Source organism: Actinia tenebrosa, unplaced genomic scaffold (assembly GCF_029948245.1).
Source record: "Actinia tenebrosa isolate PJP-AT-01 unplaced genomic scaffold, QUT_ActTen_1.0 PGA_scaffold16__25_contigs__length_10494907, whole genome shotgun sequence".
Classification (NCBI taxonomy): Eukaryota; Metazoa; Cnidaria; class Anthozoa; order Actiniaria; family Actiniidae; genus Actinia; species Actinia tenebrosa.
In genome coordinates this window covers 8,182,376-8,204,110 of record NW_028292576.1, presented here as the reverse complement: position 1 = coordinate 8,204,110, position 21,735 = coordinate 8,182,376, and the positions used below count along the sequence as shown (strand labels likewise).

General features: G+C 38.3%; 4 protein-coding genes across 5 annotated transcripts; 2 read left to right on the top strand and 2 right to left on the bottom strand.

Moving 5' to 3' along the window:
* The first annotated feature begins 2,332 nt into the window (after positions 1–2,332).
* Positions 2,333–4,981, top strand: LOC116301516 (uncharacterized). Its single transcript, XM_031710587.2, has one exon. The coding sequence runs from the start codon at positions 2,356–2,358 to the stop codon at positions 4,411–4,413; it is 2,058 nt and encodes a 685-aa protein (XP_031566447.1). The 5' UTR covers positions 2,333–2,355; the 3' UTR covers positions 4,414–4,981.
* A 1,833-nt stretch (positions 4,982–6,814) lies between these two features.
* On the top strand, positions 6,815–12,829 carry LOC116301504 (EGF-like repeat and discoidin I-like domain-containing protein 3). The gene is made up of 5 exons (XM_031710573.2): positions 6,815–7,196; positions 9,104–9,221; positions 9,651–9,854; positions 11,089–11,396; positions 12,372–12,829. The coding sequence occupies exons 1-5, from the start codon at positions 6,936–6,938 to the stop codon at positions 12,516–12,518; spliced, it is 1,038 nt and encodes a 345-aa protein (XP_031566433.1). The 5' UTR covers positions 6,815–6,935; the 3' UTR covers positions 12,519–12,829.
* Positions 12,830–13,103: 274 nt separating this feature from the next.
* On the bottom strand, positions 13,104–14,524 carry LOC148910705 (uncharacterized). Of its 2 annotated transcripts, none has more exons than XM_089031467.1 (2): positions 14,369–14,524; positions 13,104–13,821 (listed from the first exon to the last, which is right to left on the bottom strand). In XM_089031467.1, exon 2 carries the CDS (start codon positions 13,768–13,770, stop codon positions 13,420–13,422), a length of 351 nt encoding a protein of 116 aa, XP_088887593.1. In that variant the 5' UTR covers positions 13,771–13,821; positions 14,369–14,524; the 3' UTR covers positions 13,104–13,419. The 2 variants fall into 2 exon arrangements, with proteins under 2 accessions (XP_088887593.1, XP_088887594.1); XM_089031468.1 differs by having other exon boundaries at positions 13,104–13,809; positions 14,369–14,453.
* Positions 14,525–16,213: 1,689 nt separating this feature from the next.
* On the bottom strand, positions 16,214–21,004 carry LOC116301505 (uncharacterized). Its single transcript, XM_031710574.2, has 5 exons — positions 20,965–21,004; positions 20,170–20,401; positions 20,000–20,032; positions 17,223–17,291; positions 16,214–16,353 (listed from the first exon to the last, which is right to left on the bottom strand). Exons 2-5 carry the CDS (start codon positions 20,362–20,364, stop codon positions 16,315–16,317), a joined length of 336 nt encoding a protein of 111 aa, XP_031566434.1. The 5' UTR covers positions 20,365–20,401; positions 20,965–21,004; the 3' UTR covers positions 16,214–16,314.
* Between the last annotated feature and the right edge of the window lie 731 nt (positions 21,005–21,735).

Below are 21,735 nucleotides of genomic sequence, written 5' to 3'. Positions count from 1 at the left end.
GAAAGAAATTCATATTTAAAAAGAAGGCAACCGATAAAGAATAGAAAAAATAATTACATAACATAAAGCAGTAATTTGACCAAAGCATACACAGTTATAATTCAATATCGGTATGCGATAAAGATTGTTAAATTTATGGCTTACCTTTTTCTTTTAGTCTTTTTATCTATGTTCGTCAACGACAACACTAGACCCTGCCACAGTTTTTCACCTTTTACATGGACTAGTAATAGCAACAATCAATCAATAATGCTGGAAAAAGTACCTCAAAATTAGCAAATTTACCAGGTTTAGGAGAGATATATGAGAAACAGGCGAAGATATAGCCATGAAAAGTCATTGAATTTTAGAGAAGTTTATATGGTGTGGGGCACACACTTGCTCCCCACCATATATACAAACGTCTGTAAAATTTCCGGAGCTAGATCGTTGCCATTTTCCAACCTACCACCCCCTAACTTGGCAAATTTGCTAAATTTGAAGTGCTCTTCTGTCAAAAGGTGTTCGAATCAATTTTTGCTAATTTGCTAACAACGATTTAATCACAACGATAAAAAAAAAACCCTCAGAACCCATTTCCAAATAATGTTCGTAAAGACGCATTGCACAATCTGTTTTGTCGCTTGCTTATGATAATCTTATATTCTTGAAATCAGTGTATCTTCAATCACAACTGTTAGTACGAATCAAACGGTAAATTCGGTAAAAACGAGAGAGAGAGAGAGAGAGCGAGAGCGAGAAAGAGAAGAAGACGCTCGCACGAACCCGCCCATTAATATTCGACTATGCTTCTAACTATTCTAATCAAATTATATAAATTAAAAAAGAATTCAAACATATTAACGCTAAAAAACTAGTTTAAATACTTACAGTTTGTCAGGATGATATTTCGCTAGCTGCGAGAGTAAATTTAGTTTTGTGTGTGTGTGGTTCAATATATTTGCCTTGAGCCCTTCCTGCCTTTGTCGTAAGACACGTACCAGGTGTATTTATAGCGTCTTAACCTAATAGTCTATATTCGATTATAAAAACTGTCATTATTCACTCAAGTCCAAGGGTTTTCACATTTCATAAATGTGACATATTTAAGAGTTTTAGGATAACGCGCCTCTTCTCTCAAGTTATGTGAATTATGAAGACCATTACTAGCACTCTATACAGTATAATCATAATAGTGTTTCATTAACATGTCATCCGTCCAGTAAATTTATCCATTGGATAAGATTTATCCGTCGGATAGTGCTATTCACGCTTTGTACAACTGGAATGAGTTAAAATTTAACTGAGTGAAAAACCAATAGCAGCCACTTGAAAGAGCACCTTTACTTTGGTAATTCTACTAAGATTCATTATATGTCAGGTGTTATATCGGCCGAGAAAACTTATGTCGAAAAGAGACAAATCTACAGACGTTTGTATGTGTCACTCTGTGGAAACCACTGTTAATCCCATTATTAAATATAGTTGTATTCCTTTACAAAAATGAGGATAATTTAATGTGGTGTCTACTATACTATCTTCATGATTATAATATGCATATATTTTGAAATTAATTGGGACTCTGATTTGTTTGGTGATTTCAAAAGATAAACGCTTGCACCTAGAGCTGTTCATTTCGCTTCTCAACGCCACATCTCCGGCACTTCAAAACCAAGTGCGTCATAATCAGTTGAAAATAATTTCCTTATTCTAATTCTTCATTAAAATATTTTCATTCCTTTCATAAAAGACTTGAAAACTTAAGTTTACTAGATTTTAAGATTCAATTTTAACAGTTTTCATTTGTTTTCATGTGTGAGAAGTTAGATTCGGAAATCTCGAACAACAAACATTCCTGGAAAAGCTCAATAGATGGCAAATATTTGATTTTGTTCCCCATTTTATTTTCATCTTTCAGCTTTATCTAAATTGGGCTCTCAGTACCATTGGGAGCTTCGCTTTTAGGCAGTGCCTAAATTTATATATTAAATTTATATGAAGGATTTTTTTTCCTTCTCTTTTTCGAGACATGCTAGTGTATGTAAGTAATCAGTATATCTGGTGAGTGGTCTGATCTTATCATATTATTAGTAATTATTATCATATGATATTATTAATTTTAATAAAATAAGCATAGCATGAGCAAATGTGCCATAATCGAAAAAGTGCGCTTAATGAGCTGCCGACATAATACAATCAGTTAGTTATCGAACTCACAACAGAATAACGAAATATAATATCATGCAAATTTTTATATATTTGACTTTCAACATGTTTGTGCACGTACGGCTAATATCGAAAATCATTCAATTAACCGTATATCATTTGGTCATAAAGCCAAGTGCAGCTACGACGAGCGTTTTGTCCACAGTCAAAATGCATCAGGAACAGTTGATTTCGAAACCATCAACTAAGACAGTTGCCGTCTTCTTTTTAGTGTTGGTGGTGTTAATGTGTTGTGGTGAGTTTGTACGTATCGAGATGATTCTGAAGCAACAAAACACGAAAATACAACAGTTGGAGAACAAGATGACCTTTCAAGCAGTCAATGTAGACAAGATGGCTGCAACGAAAGGAAAGAGTTTTGAAACAAATGCAAATTGGATTAAAGAAGAAGGGATAAGGAAGGTGAAACAACGGTTTCGCCGAAATGTCTTTCAAAACGAAGAGGAGGGGTCCTCAGCTGATGAGAATCATACCATTTATAAAACAATAGAAAGTAAACTGACGAACATGTTGAAGGAAGAGATGACCAAGGCCATGTCATCACTGCACACCGCAAAGTATCTTATTACTGTTTCGGGTCCTCAGGGACCTCCGGATCCACCAGGGGTTCGAGGTAAAAGAGGAAAAAAGGGACCAAGAGGAGCCATAGGTAAACCAGGTAGAACAGGCAAGCAAGGACTACCTGGACTAAAAGGTGATCCAGGACAAAATGGAGCTCCTGGTCATCGAGGCATGCCGGGACCAAAAGGGGACCGTGGTCCTTCGTTAGAAAATCCATCAGTTGTCATCTTTCCGCCTCATTTGATCGTCAGTGAAAGCAAGCCAGCCGTTTTGCACTGTTCTGCAAGTGGATATCCTAGACCAGAGATCGTTTGGAGTAAAGTGGATGGTTTATTGGCCCCCAACAGATCAATGGTTGATGATAATGGTAAACTGTTGATAGAAAACGTCACATTTAATGACTCAGGGATATATCAGTGTCAGGTTTCTAGTATCCTCGGGAAAACCCAGACAACATCAAGACTCGAAGTGAACATTCGTCCAAGGCTGTTATTAAAAAAAGGACCAATCTACGCTAAGATAGAAGACAATGTTACTCTTCCCGTGTGTCATGTGACTGGCCATCCACAACCGGAAGTTGTATGGCAGAAACCATTAGGGCAGTTACCAAGTAAGCGTGCCAGTCTTCGAGATAATATTTTGACTTTATTAAGCATTAGAAGTGAAGATTCTGGTACCTATCTTTGTAGGGCTGAAAATCAACTGGGATTCGAAGTAGCAGGATGTATGTTAGTCGTGGTACAGTTGCCAGTATTCATCGTTAGACCTCCGCTTGTCATAAACGTCACACTCGGCTCGACCATCATGCTCAATTGTTCAGCTCGAGGTGACCCTCCAGCGTTCATCAGCTGGAGAAAAGAAGAACAGGATGTTCCAGCAGGACAGCATGAAATCCGTCATGGGTCATTGATAATAAAAAATGTTGTCAGCTCTGATTCAGGTGTGTACCTGTGTTCCGCTACGAGTGCTGGAGTTGCTGATACAGAAGCTAAAACACGAATAAACATTGTCTACAGAGATTGTGCACAGATTTACAAATCAGGAGAAAGACCTAGCGGTGTGTACACAATACAACCCGACAGTCAAGGATCCTTTCAAGTCTACTGTGACATGACAACTGACGGAGGGGGTTGGACAGTGTTCCAGAGAAGGCAAGATGGATCAGTCGACTTTTATCATGGCTGGCAGCAGTACAAAACCGGTTTTGGCAACCCGAATGGCGAGTTTTGGTTGGGTAATGACCATATCCATCGACTGACAAAAAGAACAGCCTTAATGCTACGTATAGAGCTGGAGGACTGGAATGCAGTAAAGTATTTTGCCAAATATGGTAGTTTTAGTATTGGTCCTGAATCAGACAAGTACAAACTAAAGGTTGGCTCGTATTCGGGTGATGCTGGAGACTCAATGAAATACCATAATAACATGTTTTTCACTACCAAAGATCAAGATAACGACAAGAATAGCAACAATTGTGCGTCCCAATATACTGGTGCTTGGTGGTATGGGGCTTGCTATGATTCAAATCTGAATGGGAAATATTTGGGAAATACAAATGATGCCAAGGGAATTTGCTGGACTCAACTTATGGGTAACTTTAAAACATTCAAGCGTTCAGAAATGAAAATACGATCCACAACATTCTAATGTTATTTTGATATTCCGCGCTACGCGTCGTGCGTCTTCTAACGCTTTTCGCTTGACTTATTCACCACTTCGGCACTAGCCATCACGTGGTATAGATTTTATTGCATTGTGCTGTGATCACCACCAGCTTTTCTTAATGCTATTTAGAGAAACAAATAAACAAATCAAGTAAATAATTTGTTCGAAAGTAAGTACATTTGTACGGGAATCAAAGAACAATGTCCGACCTTTTTGGTGACGATAACACAATCCTACATCATTTATCCCACGTGATGGCCGGCGCCGAAGTGGTGAATTAGAGCTCGAGGTTACTACATAGTAATAACAACGATTTATTTAATATTTTTGATTTCACATTTAGAAAATGTTAAGTATAAAATGGACGCACCAAATGAACTAATTAAATTCAACTAATCTAATTCAAATTATATATGCTCATATCAAATATAACTTTAAATGACTAGTGGCTAACACTACGAAAACTCTTAGTTCATTTGGCCCGCTCTAGGCATTCAAAAATGAAAAAGTACAAATAAAATTGCTTTATATTAAACGAAGACTAAACCTATACATTGTAATTTAGCTGAAATAATGTCTAACTTAAAATGCATTATGAAAGACGGAGGAGCTCCCGATACTAACAGAAAGGACTACCCGATCTGCCTGGCTGCAGATGACGTCGTTCTCATTGACGAACATGAGACTAGATTACAGTTTGCAATTTATTATAAGTAATACCATGGCACCAGGGAAATTAGTGATTAAACTTCCCCGAATAATAACAAGGGAAATTTTGTAAGTCCCAAGTCCCAAGGGCGCAGCCACTGCAAATGGCACTGTCACTGCAAATGATGAATTTATCCATGCTAGAGCTAGTAGAATTAGTTAAACTGCTAGTGCATTTGACAAAATGCTACGAATAATTAATAAATTAGCATAGGTCGAAAAGTAAATCACAAAGATGCGAATTTTTCAAGCAGTTGCCACCACCACACTACTTTATGATGCACAACTGTCAGGGAAGAAGAAACGCCGTCTAAGAAGAATTCTCAATGAACAGTTGGATGGACCAAATCTCAAATAAGTACATAGTATCATATGACCCGTATCTGCCCGGGCGCGCGCTCTTAAAAAACTCTTCGGGAAAATGGCGTGAGCAGGGCCGTACGGCTTTGAACAAGTAGGGCCGTACGAATCCGTACAGCCCTGCTCGAAACCTGCGACCGTGTTGACATAATTTGCAACTTTTAAAATATCTTTTCTATTTAGGGTCATATGATAAAATGCTTATCCGGACTGAGTTAGGTCGGGCCGTACGGGAAAATATTTGGCTTTCGGTCATTTGTACGCACCTCGCTGCGCTTGGTCCGTACGGCATCACCTCCAGCCAAATATTTTCCCGCACTGCCCTCCCACTCAGTCGATAGGTACATAGTATCAACGTGCTAATCAACCACCTGTGATGAACATACTAAATAATAAACGGCTAATATGGTTTGGTTTGCACTCGGCGTAGTAAGGATGTTACTATCCCCGAATTTCCTGCAGATCCCTTAGTATATTTAGAACCCACTGAAACACGGATCGCGCGATCAATATCTAATCGGATCTACGCCAAATGAATACCGACACACTGGTACCTAGCCTGCTCAAGTAATAATCCACGAAATTCAAAAAGAAACCTTGGAAAAATAATGTAGTTATTTACAAAGAAATGTATGGAGCAATGTTTAGTGTTGAGTGTATGACGTCTATAGAAATTCTTCAAAATATAATACTTCCCATTGGAATATAAAGAAAAAACTTTATCCAGTGATTATTAGACCCTTAAAGATTATTCCATTGAAGCTGCAGCCGAATTAAATTTCGGAAATTTTACGTGCTAGTCCCCTTTTAAGAATTTTTTCCCCAAAACAATATCTACCAGTAATGAGCCGCCATATTGCTCAATACGGAGATGGAACCTAGACTCTTTCACAGTCTCTCGCTCGTCCGTTCCGTCTCCACGCTTAGAGACTGTAACGGTACAATGACCGAAAGGACTTATGAGTCCCGAAAACATGTACCCGGCGTACTCTGGGAACCAAAATACTCCACAGTCTCTCTCGTTTTCGCCGCCATCTTGAAAATATTGAAACGAGAGAGACTATGGACGAGTATTTTGGTTTCCAGAGCACGCCGGGTCCATTTTTTCGGGACCCATAAGTCCTTTCGGTCATTGTACCGCTACAGTCTCTAAGCGTGGAGACGGAACGGACGAGCGAGAGACTGTGGAAGAGCCTAAGATGGAACCAATCGCAGTAAACCCATTTAATTATTTATTTTTTACGTGGTTTTCAAATTACAAAGGCATTTAAATAAGTTAATGATTAATGTCATCAATGAGTATTGAAGCTGAAAATGCATTCTCAAATTCAGAAAATTTACAAAACTGTAAATTTTTTTGTCAATATATTGATTCTTGTTGAATTTTCTTGGGAGAATGTAGTGGATAATTATTATCTCCAAGCAAAGGGTAGATCATGAGAGACCGTGTAACTGGGATACACTTCGCCGTGTTGAACAAACATAAACAAAAATATCTTGATGTTTTGTCATTTCGAGTTCTTCTGGTCAAAGATGAAAAGCTGTGTGAGCTATCTTGTGTTGGAAGCCATCAATGTTTCTCGTTCAACTTGGTAGCCGATGGAGGAATGTTAAGATGTGAACTTCTTTCAACCGACATGTTCAATTCTTCGCAAAAATTTATCTACAAAACTAACTCCGTGCACTTCAGCATTAAGGTAGATATGTTTTATTTAAATGTATCACACTGACTAGTGTTATCATCGTGGATCCAAACTATGATACAGAGCGAATTTTGGAAAGTTTTATTTTATTTGTTATTGAAATGTTAGCCTATTACTGCCGAAAATCACACAGAGATATTTTTAGTTTTGGCTTTTTTGTAGAAATTTCACTACGATTTACGTACAACCCGGCCCTGGTCTATTGATATCTGAGTGAGTTTGAAGAAAAATCTTAAAGCCGTTTTGAAGAAAACGGCAAAAATGTCAGTAATTTTTAGCAAAACTCTCATATTTGAGGCCTACACGGACCATTAATAAATAATGCTTTATTCAATAAGTTTATAAGATTTGCATGTCGCTGATTTTTCGTAAGACTCATCCGCAATACTTGAAAATAGATATGTGAAAACCTCAGGCAATCCATTCACTTTTGGTTGTTCCACAGTGTGCAATGTTTCATGTGCTTCAAATTTTGGATCGAATTTTCAAGCGGCGTCCTAACTTTTTTCTACCCTTGGCTTTCGAGTATTTAATTCGAATGGCCGTAATAACTAAACACTTTTAAAAACACTTTAAAAAGTGCTACTCTGACGAAAATCACTCAAACTTGGATTCAGCTGAAACTTCCTAAGAATACTCTTTAAAGGTCCAATAATCACTGTATGAAGTGTTTTCTCGATATTCAGGACGAAAGTATGATATTTTTACGATTAGTTTTTGGAGTCTGTGACGTCATACGCTCAACATCAAACATTGCTACATATATTTCCTTGTATAAAAAATCCCTAATTTATTTTATTCCTATGAAGCCCAAAGGGTGGCTAATGTGCTTATTTCACATTACTTTTGACTATAGTTTATATTTTGGGGGTATTTGGGTATTTCTTTCTCGGCTTTACTACTGATATTTTGATCATAAACTACAAAGAAATGTATGGAGTGATGTTCGATGTTGTGTATGACGTCACAGACTCCAAAAAATAATCTTAAAAATATCATACTTTCGTAAAATATTCAAATAAAGTACACTGTTAGAATTTAGTATATCGCGATCATATGAAAAATCCAATTCATTTGACGCAGTAGTTTTGCGAAGCGAGCGAGAATAATAAACATTTTCTTAAATTTTTTAGCAATTTTAGTTTAGTAATTTTAGTTTTTGGCAGCCATTGTGCTGGTACGTATATCTATTATAGAGAGTTACGCTAAAATTTAAAATAAATATTCGCAATCCCACGTGCAGCTGTCTTATCGATTTACGGTGTATAGTCTTTGGCGAATTTTTTCAAAGGAATAACTCTGAGATCTAGCCATATCTAGAGCAATACCATATCATGAAAATCATTATTCTAGCCGGCCTTTGAAAATATAACTTAGTAAACCACTAATTTTCATACCGAAGTAGGATGGTTATGACTACGGTATATTGTTTCTTTTAGCCATTTTTAGAATTTCCCTTTGAAATAGAGTATAATGGAATTCCAGAAGCTTAATTGTTTTCCCGTTGAGAAAGCTCTCGTCGTGATAACCAACGTGATAATAGAATTCCAGAAGCTTATTTCCCAGTTGAGAAAGTTTTCGTCATGACTAGCTAACGGACTCGGTGGGGGGACGACCCGATTTAACTGATTGATCGTTCCTAATACAAAGGTGGTAAGACTGTCAGAAAACATCGGGAAACACATGCTTACTGCACTACTAAGTAACGAACTTTTGGAATGTTGACTTTCGTGGCTCAACAAGGAAACATTCGGAAAACATTGTTTCCATGCGTCTTGAGGAATTTCAAATTATGGGTATTGTTGAAGTTGTAAATACTTTAACGATGAAATGCCGAGATAAATTTTTGGGATTGAACTAGCCCTGATTGTACTAATTTTATTTTTATATATTGGTTTAAGTCAACATGCTACCCGATGCCATGCAAGAACAACGGCACATGTATTCCATTCTACAACAATAACACTCATTCCTGTAACTGCACGTATCCCCCATATTACGGGGAACAATGTGATAAGGGTAGGTCAAATTCCATTACTATCCATATTATCAAGTGGTGTCTATGATAGTAAGCCCATTGCTGGGAACATTCCCATATAAGAAACGGGTCTGCAAGCATATGAGCCAGCCCATTACTAGGAGCATCCGTCTTCCATACTAGAGTGGGTCTGTGAGCCAACATATTCCCAGATCAGGAGCCCATTACTAGGAGAATCCATCTCCCATATAAGACTGGATCTGTGAGCCAGCATATTCCCAAATCAGGAGCCCATTACTAGGAACATCCATCTCCCATACTGGGTATGTGAGATAGCATATTCCCAGATCAGGAGCCCATTAGGAGCATCCATCTTCCTTACTGGGTCTGTGAGATAGCATATTCCCACTCAGATCAGGAGTCAATTACTGGCAACATCTGATATATTAATATTTGGTTTTCGTTGCCAGTCGAAGGCCTTCATTGGAGTCCTTGGAGTTTGTGGTCAGACACGTGTGGTCCTAAACCGATCCAGACATCGTTAACAAAACACCGATCAAGAAACTGTACTTACAATAGTCCACGAGGAGAGGAACCTTCTAATGAATGTGTAGGGCTATCGGTTGAGACACAAAACTGTGAATCCATTCCTATGACAGCAGAGGAAATAGCCGGTGGGTACAGATTATACATGTAACAAACAATCAAACACTAGCAAACAATCCAACAACCCAACAAGCCAATACCATTCAATAGACTTTATTAGGTTCCTCGAGGGTATCTTCATATCTAATTTACAATGTTGAAACAATGAAAAAAAATAGGGTCGCTAATTACAGTTGAAATTTAATAGAAAAGAATGAGAATATATAATGCCTAATAAGGACGAATTATAATAGAATACTATAATTGCAAAACAAAGAAAAATAGATAAATGGATAAATAAATCTCCAAGGTATTAAAACTAATTACTTAGCCAGTTGCGCAACAACACTGATTAAAAGATTACGCTTAAAGGACGGCACAGAAGAACAATTACGTAGCTCATTAGAAAAAAAAATCTAGATGTTCGCGCCGCAATAGACAAACGATTGTTGGGCCAAAGCAAAGCACTTTCACAAAGCAAATTCACTTTGAAATTGTGACCTCTTAGAGAATAAGTCAGTTAAATAAGTAGGAGCTAAATTAGATATAAATTTGGACAGCATCTCTGATGTAAAGGAGGTCGGAAAAATGAAGGAGTTTTAATTGCTTAATTGTAGTAGAATTAATTGGTCAAACTTCCTAGTTTACCTGACAATAAGGGAGCAGCGCGCAAAATTCTGTACTAACTGAAGTTTGGAAATATTGCACTTACTAGTGCCAGCCAGATCTAGGAGCAATAAAACAATTTCGCGAAAACTAGGGCCGGAGTTAATAACAGTGAATAAACGACCCGACAACCCGACAACCCGACAACCCGACAACCCGACAACCCGACAACCCGACAACCCGACAACCCGACAACCCGACAACCCGACAACCCGACAACCCGACAACCCGACAACCCGACAACCCGACAACCCGACAACCCGACAACCCGACAACCCGACAACCCGACAACCCGACAACCCGACAACCCGACAACCCGACAACCCGACAACCCGACAACCCGACAACCCGACAACCCGACAACCCGACAACCCGACAACCCGACAACCCGACAACCCGACAACCCGACAACCCGACAACCCGACAACCCGACAACCCGACAACCCGACAACCCGACAACCCGACAACCCGACAACCCGACAACCCGACAACCCGACAACCCGACAACCCGACAACCAAGGTTTCAGCCAATAACCGGAACGAACCAACATACTCATTTTATATAACCTAAATTAGTACTTAATTTCCCTCATGCAGGGTGTGATAGCTCTGTTGGTCTTGAAGACAACAGGATCACTGACTCACAGATGACAGCATCTTCCTACTACCCCTCTCCAGGTATAACATACCCATGGTATGCCCGCCTAAACCATCACATAGCATGGGCACCGTCAACACCATCTATTGGCGAATACCTTCAAATCGACTTCAAAAAGAAAATGAGGCTTACGAAGATTGCTAGTCAGGGAAGAAGTAACTCTAATCAGTGGGTTACAAAATATTCCTTGAAGTATAGTGATGATGGTAGTACATGGGAAAACTATGGTAGTGACAGCTATATTAAGGTATAACGACCGATTATCGATGTATTTGTTTTAGATCATATAGAATACCTCATAGTTTGACATAGACTGCATTTTTTCCCCTTTAGACTTTAGACTAGTTTATTTTGCACACAAATTAACAATTTTACAAAACGATTTACGGGAACTTCGCTCTTCAAATTTCCCTAGAAAAGTAATAACAGATAAAGGTTACACTGATCGTGAAGTTAAGTGTGCACTGGTGGTAAAAGAGGTGGTCAATTAATGGGTTCACAAATTAAACATTCCCTAGAAATAAAGTTATAAGACAGAGAAATGACAGGGCGGAAATGCTTGTTGTGTATAATTGTTATATATAACGAGAAACGTTTGGTTATATATCAACACCAATCGGCGCACACTGCTTTTTATTGCGACTTCCCATCCTCGTATAGATAGAACTTCAAAAATTCCATAGGCTAACAAACATGTCTAGCGCCGGCCTATGCTATACTTTGTCCCAAGAGTATTGTCTCCACTCTCCCCCGTAACATCCCTTGTCTTGATCTATCCCATTGTCCCCGAATAGTACCATAAACTCTCTCTACTATCTTTTAGTGTCTCTCCCATGCCTTTAGCCTGCCGCGCAGACGTTTTTAGTGTCGGCTAGGAACGAGCTGACACTAAAAACGTCTGCGCGGCAGGCTACCATGCCTTTGACATCCCTCGACTCGAGAATCTCACAAGAATTCGAAAAACCGATATCGCACTCATCGGCTTTGAGATTCGATCTTATCCCGCATCTTCTTCAGAACTGTAACCCATATTACTTGGGAAGTGTTCTGGTTGGAAAATCTGAAACAAAAACGAAAACGAAACTGGTCCGCTTGAAAACGGGCCAAATACACCGATGCCTACGGACCTATCCTGCAGAAACGTGCAATACAACTACTGCGCATGCTGTATTTTAAGACCACTCGACAATAATTAGTGATCTATTTTTTATCTAATTCCTAGGAATTTGATGCCAATAACGATGTATCCACAGTAGTGACTCATACCCTTGAGGTTCCAATAGATGCGAGGTACATACGGATCATAGTAGTGGGATATAATTCCTGGCCAGCGATAAGAATGGAATTGTACGGGTGCACTTATCCTTGATGAATATACGGGAATCATATTCCCATCCCATATACCATTTAATTGGAGAAAAAATGTATGTTGGTCACCGTATGGATGATATGCCTGGAAACACCTGGGGCATATTTTAGGCACCGTTTGCTTGTTTGATTCCGTCTTTTGGGTCTTGAACAACTTGGTCATCAAGCTTTATAGGATGTTTTCACGTTTTGAATACGATTTACCTCCATTTTCAATTTTGAATATTGAACTCAATCCAGTTCGTCAGCCAAAAAAAGATAGATAAACATATTCCTGGGGACTGGGGACTGGGGACTTCAGACGTCAGGGGACTGGGGACTGGGGACTGGGATTCGGGACGTCAGGGGACGTCAGGGGACGTCAGGGGACGTCAGGGGACGTCAGGGGACGTCAGGGGACGTCAGGGGACGTCAGGGGACGTCAGGGGACGTCAGGGGACTGGGGACTGGGGACTGGGGACTGGGGACTGGGGACTGGGAGCCCTGTTTAGTCCAGCTCTGTACCAAATTTGGTGCTTTAGTTACTTCTGTCAATAACGATCTCATGGACAACTAATCCTGTAAGAAAGGAAAATCGAGAAAAATATTTATAGAATTGCATTTTTTATTTTCGTTTTGGAGCCCGGAAATCGTTTTTCCATAGCTAGCCTTCTCGACTTAACGGAAATTGAAAACTAATCGAGAAATCTTGGCCAAGAATCGCCAACGAAGGAGACTCTGCTGGAAGGGAAATAGCACTCTGTTGTTCTGACAATGTCTTATAATCTGGATTTTTTTTTTTTCAAAGCAAGCATTTTTTATTTGATTCTGCATTTATATAAAAAAGTAAAAGCTATTTAAAGGTTTATCGATCCGTATTATGCATCTATTATGTCAATATGAGGAAACATTTCCCTTTCAAATTACTTTGGTGGATATTTGCTTACAGCTTTGTCAAAGGCAGCTTTGACAGTCTGGTAGTTGGTCTTGAACCATTCTGTTCCTCCCCCAGCTTTAATATTATAAGCCTTGAGCTCGTCATGGGCACGCCTTTCAGCAAGATTCATATTATTCACCTTAGCCGCATCCTTTAAGATCAATTTCCTCCAGTTTCCACTCTGTAAATTTTGCAACCTTAATTTTAGATTATCTTGATCCTTTGTGACGCCAACTTTGAAGTATTCCTGGGATTCGTCTTCTTGTATGATGTACAAAAGCCCTGGTTCATTTGCGGCCATCAACACCAGGTTGCCATCTTCACAGTCCTTCGCCATCCTTCTTACAAATGTCGTTAGAACAGAACTAAGAGACAGCTGAAAAACAAACTGGAACAATGATAAACAGTTTCAGGCCTCACTACGATACTTTTCTAATTATATTATGCGTTTTATTGGAAATCACCATAACTTTCTATCTTGCGCTTCCTTTCTGCAGAAGTCGAAATTTGTTTTGCAACTGGTTGTTGAAGACTTCAATTGCAATTGAAGACTTTTAAGGAGTTTACTAAGCCAGTCAAATCAGAAAATATTCATAAAATTAACCTGAGATTAAATAAAAAAATTCCCATCTCAAGCTGCAGCTGTAGATAAATCTTTTTTTTCGGATTTCCGGCCAACGAAGACTAAAGGAATATCTACAAGTTTTGTGCCTAAATTTTTTACAATAGTATTGCAGCCTAGTGTGCCGTCTATAATCTTGAGTTCGTAGATACAAATTCCTTAAAACAGCCTTGACCAGGAAATGATAACAGTTTTAAATTTGATTGTTTTCTGCATAAAAAAGGTTTCTTGTAGCTATATTTTTAGTGTATGTTGCATATAGAAATATAGATAGGTTATCCCAATACATTCTTGTAAAGACTACTTGGTTTACCTTGTATGTTGCTGATAGGACGGTTGCTGGTGATCTTTAAATTTTAAGACCTTTAGCTACTCGTTTTACAGTTCCAGAATCTATTGTTCTAAAGATAAAATTACCTACCCCGCCCCCAAAGGCGGAAAAAGCGCGAACAAAAGATCAACACGAGAACGAATTCACGGAATAACAGGATGACACTAGTGTCGTGAGTAATCAGATATTGTTATTTGTATCTACATGATATTGCAGCCTCTTAATGTTGTTCTACGCTACCCTAGAAGAATATTTTTCTACCCTAGAAGAGTATTTTTTCCCCCGAAAAAAGAAAGAAAGAAAAATATGGACAAAATAACATTCGTAGAATAACAGCAAGGCAGTGTCATGGATAAAGTGAATGAACATGTTCAGACCTGTCCGATATTACTTTTTTATCCATGATATTAAAACTTCTTTTGAGTCCTTGTTATATTTATAATATAAACCAAAACATAAAATTTGGCAGAACTTGAATCATTTTCTATTTTTGGATACTGTCAACGTTTCACTTTCATCAATATTTATCAAGATGAAACTGGATTGGAATGACTCCAAAAATGGCATGGGTTGATTTTATCATTAAAAAATATCTATTCGTGCCGTGGCTTGTTTGTTATACGGAGAAATCACGTTTTGGCAGTGGCACCATTCTAATAATGTTGGCTTAAACAATAATCTGACTAATTCTTTCAATATCCTTTGATGTAAGTGATATTGCTCGAGCCAAAACAAAAAGTAAAGGTCGAAAACTTATAACGTAATTTACTGATATAGAAAGCACCGGTGGCGTAGCGGTGAGAGTGCTCGCCTCTCACCAAGGCAACCCGGGCTTGGTGTCGTATTTAATTAGAGTTGTTTGTTGGTTCTCTCATGTGCTTCGAGGGTTTTATGAGTTCGCTGGTTTTCCTCCCTCCGTAAAAATCCACTTCTATAAATAGACCCTTTTCGAGTTCCAAATTACTGCTGTGTTTCTCGACTTTGATTTTGTGAAGAATATTCACGTTTTCCAGTCAAGGTCCGTCAAGTTTCAAAGTGTTCGTATTGTTGAACTTGTGCATTCTTTACTTTACCGTTGGTATTTGCGAGTAATTAGACACTGATTCGAGGCTTTGCCTGTGCAAATGAGTCTGTAATCAAGAAACACAGCAGTAATTTGGAACTCGAAAAGGGTTTATTCGAATTGGAACCAGCCAGTGGAAGAAGAGCCACTCTGTAAAATCCACTCTTAATCCAATTATTTATTTATTTACTTTTTATTTATTTATATTACTTCGAGACTGCAGGAAGTGAATGCCTAATTCTCCCGAGCCACTGGCTCGTGTCTTTAAAAACGTTCCAAGGTGCGCCTGTGGATGAAGTCATGATTGTAAATCGTTAGATCGAAATGCGGACAAATTAAGCCATGGACGAACCCAGTGCACGTGCTAATATACTACAACAATGTTTCGTTCTCAATTTGTTTCTCAAGTTGTTTCCAATTCGTGGAAATCGAAAACCATGGATTCGACTGATATTGATTTTTCCCCGTATAAGCAAAGCCTTTGTTTACAAAGTTTGTCAATCACACAAGGCTTAATTTGCGACTTGTGAAAAACGCTATTAACTGGTGCCACAGAGGTAGGGGCAGTGGCAGGGGCAGGGGCAGGGGCAGGGGCAGCGGCAGGGACAGCGGCAGTGGCAGCGGCAGTGGCAGTGGTAGGGGTGGTGGTGGGGTATTGCCAGTGGTAGTGGTAGAATCGTAGTACAATTAATTAAAGGGATAGAGAGGACTCTCACATGTCAGACATGAGCATGAGGTAAAATATAAATATTGATTTTTGCATGTTGAGTTTGCACATTTTATTATCTCCTGTGGACATATCTCTAGAGCTCTAGCTACGTGGTTAATAGTGTTAATTTCGATATCGTCCATACTGGTTGTCTCGTCATAAGTACTCCATAACACCACTTCCACCTCCCTTGCACTGAAGTCACAAAATGAAAGTTTATTATCACTCCTATAGACCAAATTCAAAACTCGCGCCGATGTGAGGCTTAAGTTGTGAACAAAGGAATCTGGCGTGATTCGTGACTTTTGAATCACGCCAGATTACTTTGAGTCACGCCAGATCCCTTTGTACACAACTTAAGCCTCACATCGGTGCGAGTTTTGAATTTGGTCTATATATTACAAAAAAATACGTTGTTGGAGCCAAAGTCCTCAAATGAGCAATAGGTGATGATAGGTCATTCCAAGATGGAAAGAACTGGAGGTTTTTTAGGAATACCTTTGTAGATCGACTACAAACGACACTGAACTCTCGCAATAACCCTGTTTTAGACTATCTATATATTAGATTAATAAGCAACACCAGTGATTGCATCTAGCTATCATTAGGCCTTAGAATGACCTATCTCCACCTATTCGCTATCGTTCTTTGCTCCTACGACATTTTTTGAAATTGGTATATTTTCTTTAGTAACAAAAGCAACGGGTTTGAAGATCATTAGCAGAGAAGAAGACACACAAAATCCACTCATAACTTAATAACTTACACCTTTTTCAGTCTGCTCGTATAAAATAATTCATTGTTTGTTAAAGGGAACGGGAAAGCTTCAATAACAGCTTTCAGGAATGACAGATTTAGGATTTAAAAAAAGGGGGGAAGGGTTCATTACAGTGCGAATCGAAAAACTTGGGAGTTGATTCTTTCGTGTGTAAATATTTTAACTTGATCGCCACAAAAGAACAATTCTCAAGAGAATGACATGTGATCTGAAATGGGCAATGCGAAGCTAGGATTCCCTCTCGGTCCTAGCCCCTAGCTAAATCCATCATTGAAAAACAACTTACATCTTCTTTGCATTCTTTATAATTACATTTGCATTCTTTTCTGCAATCTTTCGCTTTTTTAGGACAACTCTACAAACAAAAACCAAAAAAAAAACAAAAAACAAAACAAACAAAAAAAAACAACAAAAAAACTTAAATTAATCAATTCGCTCGGGACAAAACAATGGTCTTTTTTTTTTTTTTTTTGCATAAGAAAAGACAACCTATTGTTTTTCCCCCCCAGAACAATTCCTCTAGAAAATCAATGAGAGGGGTTTATATCAACAAATTAGATAATAACTAGACGCTCTGAGAGCGCGTACTCGGGCTGCAATAGGAGTAACTGATGCAGACTGAAAGCAAAGCCTGTATGTGGCTACTGTTTTTTTTAGACCAAACGGCATCACAGGAGTCCTATACAAGCTTTGAGAGCTGGTCCGTCAATTTATGTCTGACATTGGTCAAATATTCGTAAAGTTATAACAGTTTTTCATGTGGTCACGTGACTGGTGACGTCATATCTCACATGATTGGCACTGTGTGTAAGCAATGTCCAGCAATGTATGTCTGACATTGGCCAAATATTTGTAGAGTTTTATCTAGTCACGTGATTGATGACGTCTATGTCACATGATTGGCACCTGTGTGTAAGCAATATATGATGACCAATTTGAATGACTGAAGTTCTGCACTGACTAAACGACTGACTAGCATCTCATACATGTGAAAACGCTGTTATGTTTTCACGTGAACATAGTCAGTGCAGAATATGATAGTAATTCAAATTGTTGACATACTTCGATTCAGCGTATATTGATTTATCTTGTCAATCTCAACCGTGGAACAAAGAAATGATACTCTACCAAACTGATTTGTTGCAAGCCTTCCCAAGAGAGTTAAAATACAAAAGTATGGATGCTAATGAGAAATCTTTTGTTAGATGACAAAAACGCTCCGTCGAGAGGCCGCGATGACGTAACGTACAATCGAAGAATACCGTGTGAAAGAAAAACATGATATTCTACGGAACGACAAGTGGTCTGAAATGACAAAATGTTAGGTCCAAGACTTCTAATGTAGGAGATCTTATTTATAACATTTAAAAAAATATACAAAAAATTATCAAAAGAACTGGATTTTATGATGACCGGCCGACAAACAAGACAATAACTAGAATGGAAACTCGCCGAAAAGCCTTTGTTCTCTGTGTTTCTATATACTTGAACCTAGTTACATCTAGCGTCATTATAAATATCGGCCGGTGGAGTCTGAAGATTAATATTTTTAATTTGTTGCGACAAAAATAAATAGCTTAAAAATGAACTTTCGTCAGAAAGTATTCTTGGGATGCAAACCTATGACTCCGCAAAAATCCCTTGAGATGTAGATGATAATCAAACAGCCACCATGCTGGTTGATCTAACAAGAGGAGCTAACGAGGGAGGTTTTGTGCGTCTAAGTCGACGCAACATGCTTCCCAACTGAATATCTTTCTTTTGATCTCCCCTCAATAGTACGAGCGGCTACTTTCTTTTATATCCTTCCTCCTTTTTATACTTGTCAATGTATAGCTCCCCCCTCTAAACACCACCAAACCTCTTAAAACAAATAATGCCTTAGAACGGCTTTCATTAACCCGCAAAACAAAGTGTACTAATTAAAGTGTCAGATAAACACAATAGAAAACAAAAGAATTAGAGTGAAGTAGCTAAAGTGCTAACTGATATGGTAAAGTGTATTTCACGGGTTTATGTAAAAAAATAGCGATAAAATAAGCATACGGTTTAAAATACAGTACTAGTCTCCATCGGGTACCAAGGGTTGATTTACATCAATTGGTGTTGAAAAGTTTGGATAATATCGGAAATATATTTATATATAATATGTATTCCCCTTTATTTGAAAAGTCCTTTTGTTGCCTTGAATGTCAGTGGAATACCCCGTCGTTTTCTCAGCAGCCGTGTTTCGTATCGGTCAGAAAGCTAAAAACAGCTGCTGGGGAGGCTAGATACCCCGTTAAAACAATGATCAAAAGTACACCCAAGTTTTCAGTGTCAAATCAAGTGCAAATTGTTAACAGGCTATCCCGTTGACATTGAAGAAACTAAAGCCCTTTTCAGATAAAGAGGAATCACAGTAAAATATAGCAAAAACGGAAATTATGAAATAAAATAAGACATATATATGTAGTATGATAAAATATGGCGATCAATATGTGTCGTAAATTATATATCTAATAAATCAAATTAAATACGAGGCTAAAATAATTAAGAAATTGAATAAGAGGATTAGTAACTTTGTCGCGTTCCCCCCCCCCCCCCCCCCCGTTATGTTCAAGGGTGTTATAAATGTAGTTATGAGATAAGGTTTTCTACTCCTTAGGGAATAGAGTCTAGAGAACAAAAGGTTCCTTGAATAGGAATAAGAAGGATGTCTGTTAGAAGCAGAGTCATTATTGGAAAGAAAGTGTTCAAAAACGGTGGTGTTACTTTCTTGTGCTGGACGATGACCAGTAATAAGTAGTCGAAATATCGCACACCGTAAAACTAAGCAGACAGTGACGCCAACGCTTGTCCTCTGAGTTCAGTCCTTGACGACGGTTGTCAAGGAGGGCGAAGCCGGTCTATTCCATACGTTGTTTAGGTTTTTCATTTTATCATTTCATACTCTATTTAACCAAAGATCACTACCCTGATCCGCCCTACGTACACTAACAAGGAAAGATCGTCGTGAGTGGTCGTCAAAAACTTTTTTGAGCTGATTTGCAAAATTTCCTCAACGTTCTTAAAATATGTTACCTTTTCACACTGTTTTTTAGTCTTCCTGCATTCCTAAAAAAAGTCGTTAGAAAAATATAATTAATTAGCGAGTCCGTCTTTTCATACATTCTAAAAACTACTCTCGAATTTATGATGTGGCTAGACAATAAAAAAGTAATTTATTATTCATTCAAAATGAATTTTTTTACCTTGTAGCACTTTTTTAATTCTTCTTTTTCCTCCTTGTCCTTCTTCGGGTCTTGATTGAACATGCCAAAGCTTTGAGCTTCTAAAAACGCAGCTCCACGTTCAAGTGCTTGAAGACGCCTGTTCGTGAGCGACGTGGCATGCGTTAGAGCCAGGCACACGGCTATCACAACAAGTTCTGATAGGAACTTGTTCATTCTGATGTCCAAATCAGACAAAGGCTGAATCTAAAGCCTATATAGTTTATAAAATATGGTATCAACTATAACTAGGAAAAAGGCGAAGTAAGAGAAGACAACAATGCGCGCTGCAACATTCCAAAAAAAATTGAGTATTAAATAAAAATATAAGAGGAAAAGGAAGAAAAGAGGAAGAGAGAGAAAACGAGCGAAGGAAGAAAAAAAAAAAAAAAAAAAAAAAAAAAAAAAAAAAAAAAAAAAAACCTGAAGAAAATAAAAGGGAGAAGGAGAAGGAGAAGAGAACTACAAGGACAAGGGGAAGGAGAAAACGTAGAAGAAGAAGAAGAAGAAGAAGAAAGGAGAAAAAAAGCAAGGACGACGAGGAAAGCAACACAGCATAAAGAAGGCCGAGAAAAAACAAAAAACAAAAACAAACTATAGCACCAAAAGGATCTGAGTGTGAAAATCTTGAAAATAATATTACAGATGAAAAGAATGTTAAAAAGTACCGGGGCCAATTGCAATAACAGCAAAGTTAGGAGAAAGAAGAATAGCCAAATATAAGAACTAATTAAACGCTTTGAAAAAGAAACGCGATGAAAAATATTGGGGACTTACTTCAAAATGCGTCGATATTTTCCAGTAAAGTGACAGTAATAGTCTCACCTTGCTTCATATAGCAAAATTGGCTAATTATTTTCAAAAGTTATTTAAAGTAACAACAGTGATTGGTTAATTTTCATCTAAGTATTTTTAATGTTTATGAATAAGAGTCATTATAATGAGAAACTAATGTTAGGCCTGGCTAAACGAGGAAACAAGTTTCCAGAAACATGTTTCCCGTCCCGCGCGCATGTTCCCCGATGATTCCAAGTTTAGCCACATGCGAAACTGCAACAAATTTTGCTTCCAAGACGCAAAAATTTCATGCTTCCAAGACGCATGGAAGCAATGTTTCCCCACGTTTCCTCGTTTATCCACGAAAGTCAACATTATAAAAGTTCGTTACTTAGCAACGCTAGCTTTATTTTGAAAGTGCGCATGCGCTAACCGATATTGAGTAAATATGTTTTCAGATGTTCCCTGACAGTTTTGCCACCTTTGGAAACATTTAAGTCAGGGTCTTAAAGACCAAGATCACGAAAATATTAAGACCTATTAATATATTACTCCAGACCAAAATTAAAATTGTTTAAATATAGCTTGTATTTCAATTATTACTCGGGCTTTCAAAGAAATACCCGAGGTATAAATTGGGCTTTATTTGCGTTCTGTCACAAATCGCAGTTGCGTTCAAAGCGCATGCGCAAGTTCTATGCGCGTGCGTAGATTGCGCCACATAAGCACATGGTCGAGCAATGGCGGAATTTTTCAAAGTTTCGTTAGAAG